Source organism: Podarcis filfolensis, assembly GCF_964270895.1.
Source record: "Podarcis filfolensis genome assembly, chromosome: 15".
NCBI classification, from domain to species: domain Eukaryota; kingdom Metazoa; phylum Chordata; class Lepidosauria; order Squamata; family Lacertidae; genus Podarcis; species Podarcis filfolensis.
This window is the reverse complement of record NC_139618.1, coordinates 4,138,978-4,158,330: the sequence shown is the minus strand read 5'-3', so window position 1 is coordinate 4,158,330 and position 19,353 is coordinate 4,138,978. Positions and strand designations below refer to the sequence as shown.

The 19,353-nt window shown below is 44.0% G+C and overlaps 2 protein-coding genes across 4 annotated transcripts in view; both read right to left on the bottom strand.

The window, feature by feature from the left end:
• Positions 1-19,353, bottom strand: part of PRR11 (proline rich 11) — a 188,237-nt gene that overhangs the window by 168,421 nt on the left and 463 nt on the right. The gene's annotated exons all lie outside the window — the stretch shown is intronic.
• Positions 4,098-19,353, bottom strand: part of RAD51C (RAD51 paralog C) — a 28,877-nt gene continuing 13,621 nt past the window's right edge. For 2 of the 3 annotated variants that reach the window (XM_083587945.1, XM_083587946.1), the window contains exons 6-9: positions 19,149-19,215; positions 13,232-13,292; positions 9,654-9,714; positions 4,098-4,430 (exon numbers count right to left, since the gene is read on the bottom strand). In XM_083587945.1, the coding sequence (XP_083444071.1) occupies positions 4,323-4,430; positions 9,654-9,714; positions 13,232-13,292; positions 19,149-19,215 (297 nt within the window). In that variant the 3' untranslated portion in view covers positions 4,098-4,322. The remainder of the gene's footprint in view (positions 4,431-9,653; positions 9,715-13,231; positions 13,293-19,148; positions 19,216-19,353) is intronic. The other variant, XM_083587947.1, reaches the window with a different exon arrangement.

Genomic DNA, 19,353 nt, shown 5'->3' with positions numbered 1-19,353 from the left:
ACAGAAAATTAAGCAGTTTCCGAAAACCTTAACACAAGTTACAACTACAGGGTAATGCTAATGCTAAGCTCTGTGGTAGGGACTTGAGGCTTGTGGGATAGCGATTATTACCTCCTCCAGCTCCTAAGCAACGAGCTTTGCTGTAGTATAAAATTAAATAATACTAATAATCAGCAGGATCTTTGGGATTCGTGCATTTAGATACAATTGGCATTTCGAGCATCAATCCCCAAACAAGCTGACATTTCCTTTTTGAGTCAACGTGACAAAATTGGACAGCTAAACGTCTTATTTTGCACAATTACAGGCGTCTCTCATTTCGGTATCGTGCTGCTTTCCCCCCACGTTAACATGCAAAGCTAAATCTAACTCTAACAGCCACAAACGAAGAGGGGTGTGTCTGTGTAAGAAAAACAATTGCACCTGGCCGTACATGTAAACCTATCATAAAGAGGCAGATTCTGTTCTGGCTTGAAGTGGAATGCTCACTACAGTACCTTGCAGATGCCCCCAAGCAAAGGTCATCATGAGGCACTGGTGAAAGGGCAAAGGGCAAGATCTTGCTAAAGAAGAAGAAGAAGAGTTTGGATTTGATATCCCGCCTTTCACTCCCTTTAAGAAGTCTCAAAGCGGCTAGCATTCTCCTTTCCCTTCCTCCCCCACAACAAACACTCTGTGAGGTGAGTGGGGCTGAGAGACTTCAAAGAAGTGTGACTAGCCCAAGGTCACCCAGCAGCTGCATGTGGAAGAGCGGAGACGCGAACCCGGTTCCCCAGATTACAAGACTACCGCTCTTAACCACTACACCACACTGGCTCTCAAAGAATATGCCAGTGTCACTCATAGGAATAGGAGTGCACAGCTGGAAGGGAAACAGAAAACCATATTATGGATTGTATTATTTGTTAACTGCCTAACACAGGGCAGGCTCTAGACAACTTTTAGGCAATGTTTAAAAACTCTTACACTGATGTGAAGATGATGTTAGAGTCAGTGCTAGGTTGGCCTCCCAGGGGAGAGTATTATAGTGGGGGCGGGGTGATGGTGTTGACAGAATAATAGCCACATCAGTTCAAGGCAAGATCTGATTCTGCAGCTTCTCTTTTCAGGAAGAATTTGAATGCAATGTCTTCTACCCAAGACTCTTTTGCAGGGCTGAAAGCGTAAGACTTTAACATGCATTCTGCATGCTTTAAGCTTTAAGAAAGCACCCAGTACTAATTAATTTGCTTTTAATTTGCTGCTGGATTCTGTGGGCACAAACATTTTATATATATGTAAAAAGGTATAATTATTAGGTGGTAGCCTCAACACTGCCCACCAGCGAGTGACATCTCTCTTTTTCTTTAAGGATAGCGTAAAACATATACCGTATACGAGACAGCTCTTTAAATAAAATTATCCTCCATGGAAGATAAGAGGCTTAGAACCATAACCATGACATGTATCAAAATAACTGAGTGAACAGAGAAAGATTTTCCTTCTCGTAGCCAGGCAGAGTAAGCACCAATCAATGCTTCAATCAGTAGCAATCAGCGGCTCTTTTTAAGAAAGGCGTCACAACATCCCTCAATTACTATCCCGTTTTCCATGTGGCTAAGCAGGCGTAGCCAGTATATCAAACACCCCTCTCAGCTGGCACTGCCAAGACGTAAGCAGCTATTATTATTCCCAAACAAAGCGTTTGCTTGTTGACATCACCCACTGTAGGATCCTTTTGTCTTGCGCATGTCTCCTGCGCCAAAAATGGTTCATGTCTGAGTCACAACTTGGTCTCCTCTCCCTCCCTCTTCTGTCGGCTCCTCTTTAGTTTCAGCACTGGCAGGGAAGCTCTTCCTGACTCACCGACTCCAAAATTTGACAACATCTCACGTTCCCAAAATGGAACCCTGAATATTTCATTACCCTGATAAACCTCCAACGCTGTTGTGCCCTAGAAATACCATGTCTGTTTTTAAGTCTACACATTACGTTTTAAAAGTGCCATGATTGATGCCAACTGCCATCCTTGACCGCAAAAAGTTATGTTTGAAGCTTAATTTTTTTTATCAGAATAAAGATGCAGTTTTCTTCTTCCTTTTCACCTTTTGTGGGTACTTCTGAGTGATCTGCTTATTGAGCTTTCTTCCTATTCGGCAAAGAAGAGCTTAGATGACACTGGCTATTCAATGACCATTCCTTCTGATTTGTTTGCAGGGAGGTTAGATGAAGCTGCATCAAAGCAAGTACCACTCCACATTTTCAGCATGCATTTCCCCACATACTGGAAAAAGCCCAGTATTATGGGAAGCAGTTTTGTTCAGGTATAATGGGGCAGCCTGGAAGGGCTCAAATCTGCTCTGCAGGGCTGCAGGTTTTATACAGATGTATCATGTATTAAGAGCAGGTGCAGCACCACAGAGCATAAATGCCTGCTTTCTCAAGCCAGATGTTGCATGTAACACTGCTTTTAATATGTGAATGTGCACCCATCTATCTGAACACACTGCCACTGTGTTTGTGGGTCAACGTCTGAGCTATGCCTCTTAAGTCACACCAGAATTTGACAAAGCAACCCAGGAAATTGCCTTATCTGTCAGTCAGAAGTTTCTGTCTAGCAATGATTGGCAGCAGCTCTCCAGGGTTTCAGATGGGGTCTCTCCCAGGTATAGGAACACAGGAAATAGCCTCATATGAAACCAGACCTTTGATCCATCTAGCTTTGTTTTCTCTTTGCTGATTGGCAGTGTCTCTCCAGAGTTTCAGCCAGCAGGGGGATAGATCTCTTCCAAACCTCCCTGGAGATGCCAGGGATTCAACCTGACAGCTTTTTCATGCAAACCATGTACCCTGCTACTGAGCCATGTCCATTTTAAAGAAAGAGCATGTGCAGGGCAGAATGCACATACTGGAGCAATCTTAATTTCCAGCAATTCTTATTCAGTTCTATGCAATAAACTTAAATAGGCACTGGGGAAGCAAGGAAAACAGCCACAGCTCTGCTCTTCGCCCAGTCTCAAACTGTGGTCAATAGCCAAGGGGGCAGCTGGAAGTTGCTCAATGGCCCCAAGCAGTCACCTCAGGGATAGTTTTAAGCCCTGGCTGCCATTCAATCCTATGGGAGAAAATGAGGCCAGGGGATGGGAAAGTGTTTACAGCCCAGGGGCTGTGTTCCCTTCTGGGCAGCCATCTAGGGGTCACATGCTGGTGGCTGGCAGAGAAGTGGGCAGAGAGCAATGTAAATTTCAGCCTTGCAGGCCAGTTTCTACACACATCCACACATCTCTATCCATCCAGAGTGAGCATGAAGCATTATCAGAGTTCAAGGATGCATTTTAGCCAGGCAACAACACTAAACAAAGGTGTGAAGGCAAGCCAGCAAGGGAAGTTCCACCTGGAGAGAGAAGTGTGTGGCCTGGGGAGGGTCCCAAGGGCTGGGCAGAGAGGTCTGGAGGGCCACATTTGGAGCTTGGCTTTGATGTTCCCTACCTCTGAACTTCATGATAGTTCCAGTAAGTCCTTCCTGGCATTGAAGGCCTGGCTGCCACAGAGTTGAACCCCACAAGTGGCTGAAGTTTGCCTTTCTGCTGCACAGCAAATATCTCGTATCAGCCAGTTTCCTATCCTCCATTCTAAGAAAACCGGAGAACAAGTTTGTGGCACTGTAAAGACTACAGGCATACCTTGGATGTATTGCAGGTTCAGTTCCAGACCACCACAATAAAACAAATATTGCAATAAAGCCACACATTTTTTTTGTTTCCCAGTACTATGGTCAAAATTAAGCCAGGTCCTGCTGGCTGCAGGGGTGGAAGGGGAAAAAACAAGCTCCATCCCTAGCCAGCTCCATTTCTGTGGTTAGAAGAGAAGTGTTGACAAGGGGGGGGGGGCTTCCTTCCCCTGGAAGCAGCTGGGCTGCCTTTCAGTTGCACCCACATCCTTGTAAGGAGCAATATCTGCGAGGCACAATAAAGCGAGGTGCAATAAAGCAAGGTATGCCTGTATAGATAAAAAAATCATTTCAGAGAACAAGCTTTTGTGGGCTACAGTATACTTCACCATTAATTTTATGGCATGGGACTCTGCACCAAGCACCTACCTCTCTGGAAACTGGTAACTAGTTGTTTTAAATATATACATTTTCAAGCTTTATTTAGAAAGAAAAAGAGTGGGGTCCAGGGGTGAGTGATGGGAGACATGGAGGGGAGATAAAAATCACACCATGTTATGGATTAGCAATAAACAAATTCCCTACCCCACCCCCAAGTGAAATAGTCTCTTGAACACTCTGATGTTCTCCTTCAATGCAAACTGTTTTCAAACTGAGCTGCTACTACTCCAGGTCAATTTTCTTCCATCTGTTCTGTCCGTGGTCTTTTACGAGGGTTTGCTTCACTTTCTGCCGGTGTACAGTTTGGAGATGGAAGCTGAACGTCTCTGAATCCATGAGTCTGTAGAGAAGACAAAGAATAAAGTAATAGGACAGTTGGAAAGCTGCAAATAAACTAAAATTTTAGGGATTCAGCAGCATTCCCATAGATCAGGAGTAGTTTGGTAACGGGGCTCAGCCCTTTTCCTTATCCATTTCACCTGTGCATCCAGGCAATGGCCCAGGGACTTCACGACATTTCCCGATTCAGATGTTATGGAGAAACAGAACCGAGTGTCAACGGCATACCGATGGCAGCTTTGCCCCAAAACTCATGACTGCTCCCAATGGCTTTATCATGTGGATTATTAAATAGCACCAGAGATAAGATTGTCCCCCATGTCACCCAATAGCATAGCTGCCAGGGGACCTAAAGGCGCTCTCTCAATGATATTCTGTGGATTCTGTCTTGAAGGTAGGATTGGAACCACTGTAACACAGTGCCCCCAATTCCCATTCCCTGGAGCCGGTCCAGGGAGAAACCATGGTCAATGGCATCAAGTGCTGACGAGATCAAGGAACAGGAGCAAGGTCGCACTCCCACTGTCCCACTCTGCAGGGTGACCAAGGCCGACACAATTCCGTGGCCAGGACTGAACCTAGGTTGGAATGAATCTAAATAATCTGTGTACTCCAAGAATGTCTGCAGACTGCTGCTCCTTCTGTTCCACCATCTTCAGCCATGCTGTTCCCTGAAATGACCCCCACTCACCCAAGAATGGTCCTTTCTTACTTGTTGCTCCTTATGTTTAGAACCGCTACCCCCAATACTTCCACAATGACACTCACCTCCCTCCCTTCATTCCTATCTCCCTTCAAAACTTAACTTTTTCATGGTGTTCACAGCATTCCCAAGCCCTAAATGATCTACTGCAGGGGTAGCCAACACAGTACATCCCCCGAATGTTGGTAAACTACAACTCCCAACATCACTGACAACTGACCAGATTGTTTTGGGCTGATAGGAGTTGCAGTCCAACAATGTCTGGAGGCCACTCCATTGGTTACTTCTGCCCAGGTTTTAACTAGGCCAATTTAAATAACTACATGTTCTTATACTATATCCTTGCCTCTAGGTTTTTCACTCTGTCTACCTTATTTATTTAAAACATTTATATCCCATCTTTCCCCAAATTAGTCTTAGGCCAACCAATGACATCCCTACTAAAAATAAAATTGAAATTGCAAAGCCCAAATGGAAGAAAATGATGCGAAGAAACGAAACCTATAAAAGCCACAGCAGGAGACAAAACAGTAACTGCAATTAGCACATTATATCGCCAGAGTAAAACTGTAACAATCAACTATAATCGCTAATAATTAAAGGCCAGGGGCCTTTCTAAAATAAAATGAAAAGGTCTTTGCCATCTGCTAAAATGTCATAAGGGAGAGGCAAGACAATGGGAAGAATTCAACATGGCATAAGCAGAAGCCTTTGCACAAGGCTTCTGCTGATGGGACTCATTAGCTGAATCCCCGCATTCCATACAATACATTCACATCTGTACCACTTTTACAGTCACAGCTTCCTCCAAAGAACCCTGGGAATTGTACTTTATCCCTCCCAAAGCCACAACTCCTAGCAACCTTCATGAACTGCATTTCCCAGGATCCTTTGGGGAAGCCATGAACTTCAAATGTATGGTCTGAATGTGCCACCTTTCTTCCTATATACAGAAAAGGTGGGGGGGGGCTCTAGGTGGCATCTGGAGCAAGCAGAGATGACAGCCCTTAAGGTGTGTGTATACACACACCCATTCTGTTGTCAGGCCTGTTCTGAGAAAGGTGAAGCACACTTCAGGTGGCTACCAATTGCTCAAGGAAGCAGTAAAGTTGTTTCAGAAAAGATGACATTTCAAGCTGGCCGAGTGTGAAACATCAGGTGGAATTACTATCTGGTGTGACTTTTACAAAATGCCAGGAGGTCCTACGAGCAAGACCAACTTGATCCGTAATGAAAACAGCAAGTGTTTCTTTCTTGCTGATCTCTGGGAACTTTCAGCATGCTGCATTACAAACTGTCTTGCCGTGTGTGGCAAATCGGGTCATTCGTTTTAAGAGACATGCCAGAAGGGCAAAATCTAGACAAGATGCCCCTGCTGTTTTGTCATTAAGTGTTTGAGTCTATGAAGTGCATAATCAAAAGGTTTAATGTTTCACTACTGCTATGACACCCCTTTCACTGCAAATGTCAGTGGAGTCTGGTTCATTAGGCCAATTGAGGCACTGTCCCACCAAGCTCAGTCTGCCCTCACCAGCCAACTAGCCCATGGGGGCAACCCAGTCAGATGGGTGGGGTATTATTATTATTATTGCCTGCCATCTTCCTCCTCTTTAGCCTCAGCATTGTGCCTTGTAGAACTCAGTAGGGAGGAGGACAGGGACAAAACAAGAATAATCTAGCTCTGCCTGCTCTGGCTCCACCTGTTGGGATCCCAGCCTTTTGCTCCATCAATCACCATGGCCACCAGCCACCCACTTGCAAATGTCATATCCTCCCTCAGCTTGCTCCTGAAACCAAGTTTGTTCAAGCAAAAGTATTCCAGCTGTTATATAAGCAGATGAGCTAAAAATTATGTGGAGCAACAGTGGCACTTGAAATTCATTTTTTTAATATAATGACTTTTATTGCAAAACATTTTACATACAACAATGAAGAAAGGACTCCAGACTAAACATACCCAACTCCCTCAACCGTTCCTCATACGGAATGATTTTTGGACTCTTTGTCATCCTGGTCACCCACCTCTGCACATTCCGGCTTATCAATATCTTTCCTAAACTGTGGTGCCCGGAAGTGGACACAGAACTCCAGGTGGGGTCTGATCAAATTAGAATAGAGTGGTACTATTAATTCCCTTTATCTGGACACTATACTTCTGTTGATTGCATCATTCTTAGCTGGTTATGCCTTTGCCAAAATGAATGTCACCTATTAAATTAACTCCAGCTACTTCCTAGACATTGTGAGATATTTGATCTGTAATTTTTCTAATAAAGCTTGACCTCTTACTGGTAAGTAACTTTTAATCAGCCTTTATAGCATACACTTGCCTGAATAAGTACATGGACAGCTTTTCACAACCGTTCTTACAGCATTTGGCAAAGTCTCACACGGTACAAATTTAGAAACCACCCAAATTCTACAGACTGGAGGGTGGGTGAATGAGCAAGACAACTTACTTAAAAAACAAAAAAAACTCTTGATCAGCAACAAGCCTTCTGTTTTGAAGATGTAAGCATTCTCTGGCCATCTACAGATGGGACCTGTTCTCACTGCACAGTTTTTTAGAAAATGGAAAAAACATCCGCCAGTTCAAAGCATCTTATCCAGGAATCCCTAGTGCAGAACTTAGCACTTTGAAGGTTTTAAAAAATGTCAGCATGAAATAATAATGCTCCATTATTCTAGAGCCAGGTAGGTACGCTAAGCTAAATACTGTGACCTTGTGTATAACAACTGAAGAAACTGTAACTTTGTACATAATTTTAAAGCACATTAGTTCCTCCAAAGAATCCTGGGAACTTTGTTAAGGGCACTGGACATTATAGCTCTATGAGGAATAAACTACTGATCTCAGGAGTCTAGGGGGTGGGGATCATGTGTGGTGTGTACACAGCCTGTGTGTCATTAAATACGCGAGGTTGTAAATCAAGGTGGTATCTTTTTTTTTACCAGCATTTACTATGTCGGGTGGGGAAGGGTTCCTTGGGAGGAAGGGCAGGATCAATAAATAATAATGCTTTTAAGCTTCTCACAAGCAAAATGGAAAATTTTCCATTACCATTTCTTGGTGTCCAGCACAACTCTGAAGTGAAGCTTGAAACATATCATATTTAGCAACAACATTGTTCCACAAAATGCTGTGACATTGCCTTTACTCTGTGCCTTCCTCTGTATAACCATGAGGACAACAACATTACCCTGAAATGAAAGAGGCGACCAACTGTCTTGCCAAGAAACAAATGGGAGGCAGCTTCCAGTAAAAGACCAAAGAGTTTGTAAATTTCATGGCTCTGCTCAGAACTGTGTGGTTAATTAAGAACACAGATTTCTACAGATGCGCTCTCTGAATAATACACTCTGCTGCACTGATCAAGCTGGCTAAGGAGCAACAACACCCCCCCCGTTAAAAAAGTGGGTGGGGAAAAGAAATAAATGTTCGTGTTTTTAATCTGCATTTTTAATCACTTTACTGTGCACATTTGGTTTTTAAAACCACATTATTTCAGCTGTATTTTTCATAGATACTTTACATGCTTTTAAGTAAACTGCTTTGAGAAGAGCCTGCTAAATCAGGCCAATGGCCCATCCAGTCCAGCATCCAGCAAACTTTCTCACCGTACTGTATTTTGTTGATGGCTGGAGTGCTGTGAAGCAAGCAAGCCACATAAAGCTTTCGAGAGGCTGTTAACGGCACATCTGCAAAGCAGTCTTACTCCAAGAATTGAAAGGTCGCATTTTTATCCCCCCAAAGCCTCAGTACTCAGAAGGCAGCGTTTTCGCCCTAAAAAAACAAAAACGTAAGAAATGCTATGGCAACATGTTACCAGGAGCACACATGGCAAGCGAACAGTTACAATGTGGTAAGCTATGCTCTTGACATTTGAAGAGAAGAGTTTAAAATGGGTTCTGCTTGCTTGGCTTTGTCTTCTGCAAAAGCTGCCCATTACGACAAGAAAGTGCGGCTATCACAATATTTGCTGAAGGATTATTTCTAAGGCCTAGGGATGCAGGAAGGCAGCAATCTCTTCTCCAACCTATATTCATCAAAATCAGCGCAGCTTCTTTTTCACTGCAGTTCAGTTTCCACCAAATACAACGCTTTTCATTCCGCTGTCCGTTATTTAACAGAGACTGTATAACATTAATAACAATTCACGTAACTTGGATTCATTTTGTCATAAAGGAAACTTGGAAACCTTGTTTAAAAAGATAATTACGTATCCTTTGCAAACTTCAAAAGCAACAACGTGAATTAATGCCAGTTGTCTTTGCTTGGCTGGCTTCTGTTCCTGACCACAAACACAAAAACTGTGGTAAATTCTGAAGGGGGTGGGGGTGGGGATCTCAAAAAAAGAGAGACGTCCCTACTTGAATTGAGCCACTATGAACATTTCTGCTATTGGCTCACCTTGGAAGACTTGCAGCTGCTCCAAAAGCACAACTTTAAGTATAGATACCCTGCCCTCACTTTTCAGCTCCTAATCCTGGCCCTGCTCCCGCCATCCGCAATGTACTTACCGTTACACAAAATGGCACCGTTGATTCCTTCTGACTTGGCGACTTGTACAGCGTTGCCAATCTGTATAGGATGGAAGTCATTGTGATTTCAGTGACACTGCTCCCTTGTTTAGCTCATGTTACATTTACAAATATTTGACAGCATGTGCGCATAACACCATGGCAAACCAGTGCAGGGCACCCTCCCTGCACCAGTCAGGCCCCTCCTGATGACATCAATCTCTGCCTACTGGGCTATGCTGGCTGCTAGAGATTGCTGTCTAACAACATTTGGGAAGACACCAGGTTGAGCAAGACTAGTACAGCAAGTGCAACTTCACTGGTAAGCTTCTTCGCCAATCAGCCAAAGGGCACAATTCACCCAGGAAGTTCTTCTGCAGAAATTCTGATGCAATGATCAGGAGCTGTGCAAAAATAATATGACGTCCCACACGTTTTATTGTTTCCTTTTACATCCTGCCAATCAACCACGGGCGGTTTGTGAGGTCCCATTCATTTTAGTAGGCCCTCTGTACAGAACATTTTCCAAAATATGAAAAATGACACCTATATAGATCAGGGATCCCAAAGCTTTTTGAGCCAGTGGGTACCAGTCAAAAAATGGCTGCTGTGGGGGCATGGCACAACAAAAAATGGCTGCCATATTGAAAAAAGAAGAGAGACTGGAGCACAGAATGATGTGGGCCTTCACCCTATGCAATCAATGGCAGAAAGTACAGTGACTGCTGTACTTGCTCACAGAGAGAAGCTCTTTGCACCGCTCCTCAGCAGAAAATGAGAGGAAAGGTGTCAAATTCTGGCATCCTACAAAAACTGGGAAGGTGTGAAGGTGTGTGTTCCATGTAGGAGAAACTGAATCAGTGCAACTGAGAAGGAAGAGCAAACATTCTCATGCACTGTGGATTTATTTTTTTAAATATAATTTTTATTAACCGACCAATCAAATCAAATCAAATCACATCACATAAATTCCAAATTACAAAGCCGAATTTTAAATTTTTGTTGAGGGGACCCATATTCCAAGTTTCAAAGGGGAATTCCAATCATCTTCTTGCTACTGCATTCATATCCAAATCAGTCCAGATAAAGTTCATAATTCTATCCAGTCTTATCTTGCTGTTTCCACATCTCATCTTGTTCGTACATTTTTTCCTTTTCTTTATGCTCTCTTCTGATAATCTCCTTAAGCAGATAAACACCAATTATATCCTGTGTGGATTTTTCCGTTCGGCCAATCCTCATATCGTGATGGTTTCCATATATCATCACTTTCATAAATAACATCGCTCTTTCCATCATTAATCTCAGGGTCTGTCGTTCTTAAGTCCCACTGAGGAGTCTCACCCACAGTATAAAAACAGCTCTTTCCTCCTCCCAGACTCAAGTCCTCCGACAGAGCTTACCGATATGGCGATGGTATTTTTAACTGCGTCATTCCAGAGCTCTTAAACTTTCCACGCTTTTCTTAAAACATGCTTTGGTTAGAAACTTTATCTCCACACAGTCGTAAATCCACAGCTTAAGTCATTAAAGCGGCATTTCTGACTTGTGTGTGGGGGTTCTTGTTTAATCACATAGAGGAAAGAAAGAAAAGTTTTTTCCCCCTCCCCCATCCAGTCCCTTTGCCATACTGAGTCTTGGCTGTCTTCTCAAGATTGATTCTTGTTCTTCCGACTCGTCTTGTTTATCAGAGAACTCTTCAGTTAGCAGTCTTTACTCCCCCTCCTTCCTTGAAATATCTGCATTCGCTTCTTCCTAATTGTTCCTTTTGAAGTTCTTGCAGCTAGCGGCGCGGATCAGAGACAGCGTCCAGGAGCGCCGAAATCCACAGGAGGGCATTCTGCCTAGTGCCCCCATCCCCTCAAATTCGGGGGTGGTATAGGGCACAGCAGGCAAAGGCAGCCCCCCCCCCACAATCCTGGGGGGGTAGGGAGGCTATTTACTCCCATCACAGCCTCCTAATTACCCCCTGTGGGTCGGAGAGATGTTATTGTCAGCCATCTTCCGATGCGCCCCTAGTGGCCCCTCCACTGCACTGTGGATTTTTACTGGACATTTATTGGAACCTTTGCAGGCACCCTAAGATGTGTCCGTGGACACCATTGCTGGTAACTACTGGAATAAATGGGTGGTCTCAAAACGGTGGACACCACTGGAAACAATACACCTATGACATGAGCAGCAAGCATTTTGCAGCCTGTGACAGGTGGGCCCCACAAAGCTGACAACACATGGAAGAGATGCTTGAAGTAGGGAAGGGGAAAAAGGCTGTAGCAAGCTGTTTCCTCCTTTGTGTTTCTGCGTCCTTAATCGGCACTGCACTTGCCGGTTGCGATTTAGAGTCTGTTAGCCATGTTGGGCACTTTTCAAAATGAAAAGGCGGGATATAAACTATTTTAAATTAAGCGGAATGGCATTCATTTGTTTCACCCCAGAGTCTTGGGGTGTGTGTGTGTCAGGAACTGCCTGCTGAAACCCAAAGTGGGGAGAAAGTGAAGCCTTTGTCCTCATCACTCCCCAGGAAAATATTCTGCCTTGCTCTGAGATAACCTGCCAAGGTTGCTGTTAATTATTTTTAGGGCTTCGGCTGCTTCTCCTTCCCCTCAGTGCCATTCTATTAGAAAGCAAGTAATTACCGCCCGAGGAAGATTACCACTTCACATTAGCTGCAGAGGGAATTCCTTAGAACATTTAAATTGGTGGGTTGTACTTTACAGAATAGCCTTAATCTTGAGACACCCTAAGCCATGTTTTTAAGAGGCTCTTGGTTGGAGTTCTGCTGGGTGCCTCTGACTCAACAGGGGGGCCTGTTCTCACGGAAACAGAGCCCCCCCCCGCTCATAATTAAGTACTGACACATTTCCAGCACTGGAGGGGGAAGAGAGGAGAGGAAGGTATGAGGTTTATGCTAAACAGGCGCAGTGGACAAGGCTGCCTTAATACTCCAGATGTTTGACAAGCTATGCAGCAAGAATGTACTTAGAGTGTGAGCTTGAGAACCATTTGCACCATTTATAGAGGCAAGTCTTACATTGTTAACAGCCCTTACGAGATAGATCTTCTCTTCCATCTGATCTCTGCATTGCTAAATACAGTGCCTCTCACTCTCCCTGCCTTTAGAATTTGAATTACTAGAAGGGTTACTAAACAATTTTATTTATGAAATAGGGAGGTTTTACATGTGATTATACCAAGTTGGACTGTAGAGACAGGTGGGCTATGTACTAGGGACAGGTGAATACAAGGTTCCCCTCAAGTTTCTCATTTTTCCAATCACAAGTTTATTTCTCACCGTCATTTCACATTTTTTTAAGGTCTCATTCTGTATTTTAACACAAATATCTTCTAATATACACTTTTATATGCTCTCTCTCCTGCTGCACACATTATTGCAAAGAAATTTCCCCTAAAAGAATACATTTTTGTATATTCTTTTCAACAATATATGCATTTTTATGGTCAGTTTACCCCAGTATGTGCTGAATCACATGCAGCCTGGGAATTCATTGCTGGGCTCAGATTAACTTCAGAAGAGGAAGACACCCACTGGATCAGTTCACGTGTTTTTGGTTTCTTACCTGTGTTTGTTGTCCCAGTGCAGGATTAAGCGGACAGTAGCTACATGCCCCCAGCTTTCTCCTAGAGTGTGAGAGAGACAGATAAATATTGTGATGCCTTCCTGCACAGGTGGGGGGACTCAGGTTTAGGAGAGAAACGTGGACGTCCAGGCTTCTCTATCTGGCCACTGAAAACCTCCCCTGGTCACAGGGGTGCCACCCCACCCTCAGGACTGTGAGTGCCCGCCACCACAAGGCAGAAGTTGCGGCAGTCGGTGGTTCCTCTTCCTCTCCACAGACAGCAGGCCACCCTTTTCCATAGGGAGGGGCTCAGACTCAGAGGCAAAGAGACTCTGCCTCTGAGGCCCACCTCCCACCCCCTGGAAAAGGGTGCCTTGCTGGCTGGCTGCAGAGGCAGAACAGAACTGCTTCTCTCTTGGAGGCAGTGCTGCTGCTGCCTGCCGGCTCTTCTCATTGGCTTTGTGGGTGCCCAGCCCCCACAATGATCTCATTGTGGGTACCCAATCACCCCCACCCCCCTGGAGTTAGCTCCTATGCCTGGTCACACTCCTAATGACCCTGCTTTGCACCTTCCTCAAATGCTATTTGTCTGGCGGGAATGTTTCCTTGAACGCAATAATGCCTCTTGCCTGCCTGGATGGAGACTAGATTGCCAGATGGAGTGGAGTCACAATGCTAGCTTCCTGGCAGGTGTGTTGCCGCCTCTTATCAGGAAGGAGAGTGAGAGGCATGAGGCAGTGGGAAACTTGGTGTGGTGCAAGTGTGCCTATGGGAGCCATCAAACTGGGTTAAGTGCTGCGCCCCAGGAATGTCTTACTGGTTGGGAAAGCAGATTGTGCATAACAACGAATTATGTCCACGCTCCCATGTGCTTTTTGCACATCCCTCTGAACGAGCTGAATTTTTGAGCATTATTCCAAAAAGAAAGAAAAAACCAAGACCAAGAACAACCCTGCAAAAACAAAGGAACAGCTAATGCAGAAAAACTGTGCGAAGAGCACCAGAAAGTAGATAATGACATGCAAGAAATCAGCTGCAGAGGAACTTCAGGCTCTTTAAAACCTGAGAAACTGATGTGGCTTCTGACAGAAAGCAATCTCATTATTTGAGCTCATTTCTGACCATGTCATTTGATTTCCAGACAGATTTATTGAGCCCGTCTCCCTCAACCCATTCTAGACAGTGCGCCCATAAGTCAGGAGATGGATTGGATTTTAAAGCAGGTCATTTAAAGGAAAATACTATGAGCAGTCGTTCCCCCCCCCCCGCCCACCCCAATTTGTCTCCAGAATCACCAAGTTGGTGCATCTGTCAGCCTCCGGGGCGGGTGGATCTAGTGGAACATCTTCATTACCACATACAGAGGGAGAAGCGTATCATTCCAGCGGGAAGAATTATCAAAATTAAATGTCTAGACCCCAGAGGCATCTTGGCAACCTTCATCACTACGCCAGCGTGAGATTTAACGTTTGGAAGTCGAGATTAGAGTATGAATTATACAAATGAGTGCCATTTCCATTTCAAACCATATTTCTTTGCTGGGGGGGGGCGGGAATGGATGGTTTTACGCTCCGTGGCAAAAAGCGCTACTAAAATTAAACTGGAGAGAGATAACAATATTTGACCTCATTATTAAGTATGCCAAGTAAAAACCATCTAGTATCACCCATTTTGGAGCCCAGTGTGTGAAAGGCTTCTCAGCCTAACCTAATCCTCGCAATGCCTAGGAGATTCCCCCCCCCCCACTAAATAATTAAGAAGCTCTATTTAAAAATGCTAAGAAAAACTAAGATTTGCGGATTTTGAACAACTTTTGCAGAGGAAACTATTTCAGAATCTATTGCAGAACATAAAAAATCTAAAGAGCCCTGTTGGATCAGGCCATAGGCCCAGCTAGTCCATCACCCTATTCTCACATTGGCCAACCAGATCTACCAATGGGAAGCCTCCTTTCAATTCCCAGCAACTGGTATTCAGAGTCATACCACCTCTGATAGGAGGTAGAACTTCAAAACTGCGGTAGTAGCCACTGATAGCTTTATCCTCCATGATTTTGTCTAGACTTTTTTTTTTTAAGCCACCCAAGTTGGTGGCCATTGCTCAGTCTCATGAGAGTGAATTCCATCGTTCTTTTATTTTCTTTTGCTTGTTCATTTTTCTAAAAGTTTTGCTTTCTGAAGGCCCGTAAATTAAGCCTAACAAGCAAATGATAGCATGGATGAAAAGACCTGCTACTTGGGGTGGGAACAAAAACAAAGTTGGTCGTTATCGACGGGTTTGCTGCTGCTGCTGCCACCACCACCACCACCACCAGAAAGGAGGAAAGGGAAAACACATAAGACATGGGAGGAAGCAAAAACGGTGTTATTTCAAATTATAATCTTCCTTTCTCTAACCCAGCATGTTGCATCTAAAAACAACAGAACTGTTCATTAATAACTACAGTGCCACAGAGATGGGGATAATAATATTGTTCCCATTTTACAAAGGGAAAACTGAAGCTCACAGGAGATACCACTTTAGAGACGCAACCCAGGACAAGTTTAAGAAACATCAGAAAAGCCTGCCCCATTGCAGAGCTCACAAGCAGGACTTGAGCAAAACAGCAGTCTCCCTTTCTGTGATTTCCAGCAACTAGTATTCAGGAGCATACTGCCTCCGACAGTGGAGGTAGAACATAGCCATCGAGGTTAGTAATCACTGATAGCCTTACCCTCCATGAATTTGCCTAAACCTCTTTTAAAGCCATGCAAGCTTGTCTACGAAAACCCAATAAAATGCCCCCAACACAGTCCTAGGTCCTCTGCGTGGTGCAGATCAAGCCTAAGATTGCTTCCCTCCCTCCCTGGTCTCAGTCTGCTTCCTTTTCTGATTTCCCAGAAGGGCAAGAGAGAAAGACACAGCAAGGAACACAGCAGTTGAAGAGGAAAACCCTTCATTTGCTTGCCCAAGTCACCATTTTCCTTCCCTAAGGCTGTTCCAAGAACATGATGGGATAGAGGATTGGCAGCTAAGGGACCAGATAGCACCCCTCAGGGAGTTGGAATCAGCCCATGGACTGCCAGCTGCCGACCCTTAAATCTATTAGCTTTAATTTGCTTTGTAGTCTGATTGTCTGCCAAAAATCATGTATACAGCAGGGGGAAGGCAAGCACACTGAAGACAAAAGGTCAGTGTTTGAAAGCAAGGTCTTTATCTGCATGCACATTTCAGACCCGACATCCTCCAAGGGCATGCTTTTTTATTTTGTTCAATTTATCTTAAATCTCTGCCAAGCGGTTGAAGTGCTGAACACACACATTAAGGGATGCTCTTGCCTTTGTATGTCTCTCAACGCCCCCTCCCCGACCCCAATAATCAAGGGAATCATTACGTGATTCACAGACACTGAAGGAATGCTTTGCTTTCAATTGCAAGAAGAAGAATTGTCTATTTTTTTTAAAGAAGAAGTAGTCTGGTATTCAGTTTTCACTATAAAGCTGCAAAGCACCTGGCTTTTAAGTCAGGATTTTATACCCATTTGGAAAATGGATTTGGACCAGTTCTGTGCAGAGCAAGATGCTTTGTTAAGATCACCAGGGAGACCTGGCATCTGATGAAGTTGGTGACGGCTGCCACAGTTAATACCAAACGTTTTCCTGGCAGCAGCCATGCCCGTGCATCATAGACTTTGGAATGTGCACTTCCAAGGCCCACAATAATTATGTGGTGGTGGTGGGAAATGGACTGGGGGTGGGGAAGGGTGCTTTATTGAGCATTTATCCAGATTTGCTTGCAGGGAAATTAGACGGTGCTTGCTACCTAATGAGCATTTACTCCACAATTTCTTTGTGGGGAGGTTAGATGACGTTGCGTCAAAGCAAGCTTCCCTATCACTTTCCTTATTGCAAGAAGTCAGGTATTTTCAGGAAAAGAGAATTTACCAATATGCGGCGGAATCCTGACAGGAAACAGTAGCAGTGTAGAAGCAGCTATGTTTTCTCACAGAACAGTCAACCAAGTAAAGAATTCTAGCTAATATAACTAATCTAACAGCAGGCAATCGACTTATTAAACTTAAGAATGTACATACTGTATTTTTTGCTCTATAAGACTCACTTTTTCCCTCCTAAAAAGTAAGGGGAAATGTGTGTGCGTCTTATGGAGCGAATGCAGGCTGCACAGCTATCCCAGAAGCCAGAACAGCAAGAGGGATCGCTGCTTTCGCTGCAATCCCTCTTGCTGTTCTGGCTTCTGGGATTCAGAATATTTTTTTTCTTGTTTTCCTCCTCCAAAAACTAGGTGCAACTTATGGTCTGGTGCGTCATATAGAGCGAAAAATACGTTAGTGCCCAAATCTCAACACAAGAGTTTTTTGAGGCTGAAGACCAAAGATTCCACTAATTATCTCCTAAAACCTGAAATTGAGAACATGATTTTAAGGAAAGGAATTTAACACAACCTCAAGTAAAGAAGCCTACTCTTTGAAATGTCTTGGGAATATGTAGTGCTGTAGGGAGAGAAGCGCATTTATCCATCTCTGATTTTGCATCTTTGTTTATGGGCTTGTGGAATAAAATCCTTTCATTTCTCTATTTTCTAGCTTTTGGTAGAAACCTGTGCTCGGTTAACAACTATCTTTTTAAACAGACAGCGTCTCATGCTTTGTGACTATAAATACACAAATGAGTGACATGTGCTTCGCTCTCCAAAATTTGGGACTTCTACATTCTAGACAGTTGTACAGAATGTATTACAAAGGGACGAGACACAATGAAAGAACACACTCCAATTTCCTGTGCCTACCTCTAATTTGAATTGCCCAGGTTCATATCCTTACAAGCACATCTTGATGCTGAACATTATTTAATTAAAAAAGAAAAGAATAAGCCAGAGGAGAGCATAATTAAAAATGTTACCGATCATCTCTAAAAACAGTGTCAATTAAAAATCAAAACAAAAGCCTGCTCCTTGAGGGCCTTCAAAAAGCCTTTATTTCAGTTCACAGTGAGTTTATTCAGAGATGCTCAAGAGCTATGTTGTTCATGTTGATATGAGCTGGTTTCATACCAACATGAACACAGCAAGCTTTCCTGAAACTGTGCATAAGAAGAGAGCAAGCTACTTTATACCAGGCCAAACTTATTACCCATTGTGTATCCTGGCTGGGAATGCATCTCCAAGGTCACAGGCAGTAGCCGCTGATACCCACTGAGGCTGGCGGGGCAGAAAGCAGGGAGCCCAAGAGGTGGAGACAGAGCCAATAAGAGGCAAAGTCAACTAATTCTACTTTCATCCCCATCCTCCTCCTCTTCCCTGCTGAGTTTCAAGAGCAACACTGAGACTAAGGAGGAGGAGGGGAAAACTGACAGCCAGGGCTGGTTGGAAGTAAGAGGACAGACAGGTGGAAACTTGCTGAAGGCAAGATTAAGGCTGGTGGAGCAGTGCCCCATTGTTCCCAATTATCATTATTATTTTATTATCATCTATTAATTTATATACCTCTTACATGGTAAAATGGCTTCTAAGCAGTTTACAAGGATATAATCCACTGGTCTCAGGCAGGGAGGTCTTTGCTGAAGTGTCCTCAATTTCAACCTTCTTTTGTTTTCTGAAGGATGCCTCAAAGCCAGTCAGGTTTTTTTCTTGCTAGGATACTCCCTCAGTATCCCTCAGGGATACCTTTGCTCTGAGAATGCCCAATATTAACTGAGAAGTCTGCAGTGCAATCACAGGACTTGGCCCCGAGAATCAGGAGCTATAACCATGGAGCTCCTGGTTTGTATAGGACATTCTCTGTGCTAAGTTATCTTCAGAGAGAATCACCGGGGAAACGAGATTGGCTGTCACGGTGCTTTTGTTCATGGTGCTTGAAAGAAAAACCTGGTCTGTATAAAGCAGAAAAAGCATCCTTTAACTTGCAGTATAAAACACTTACCCAAGGCAGGTACCAAAGAGGAATGGCCATGTTCAAGTCTTGTCGTCATTTGATTGGTCAACACAACCTGGGGGGGGGAGCAGTTGGGGGTGAAGAGGGAGAAAAACCACATCAAATATGGTTAGCACACACAAAGGGGGAAGGGACTTGTGGCTGAACTTCAACTAGGGATGGAGGAGAAATACGATTCAGCCTGCTTTTATTA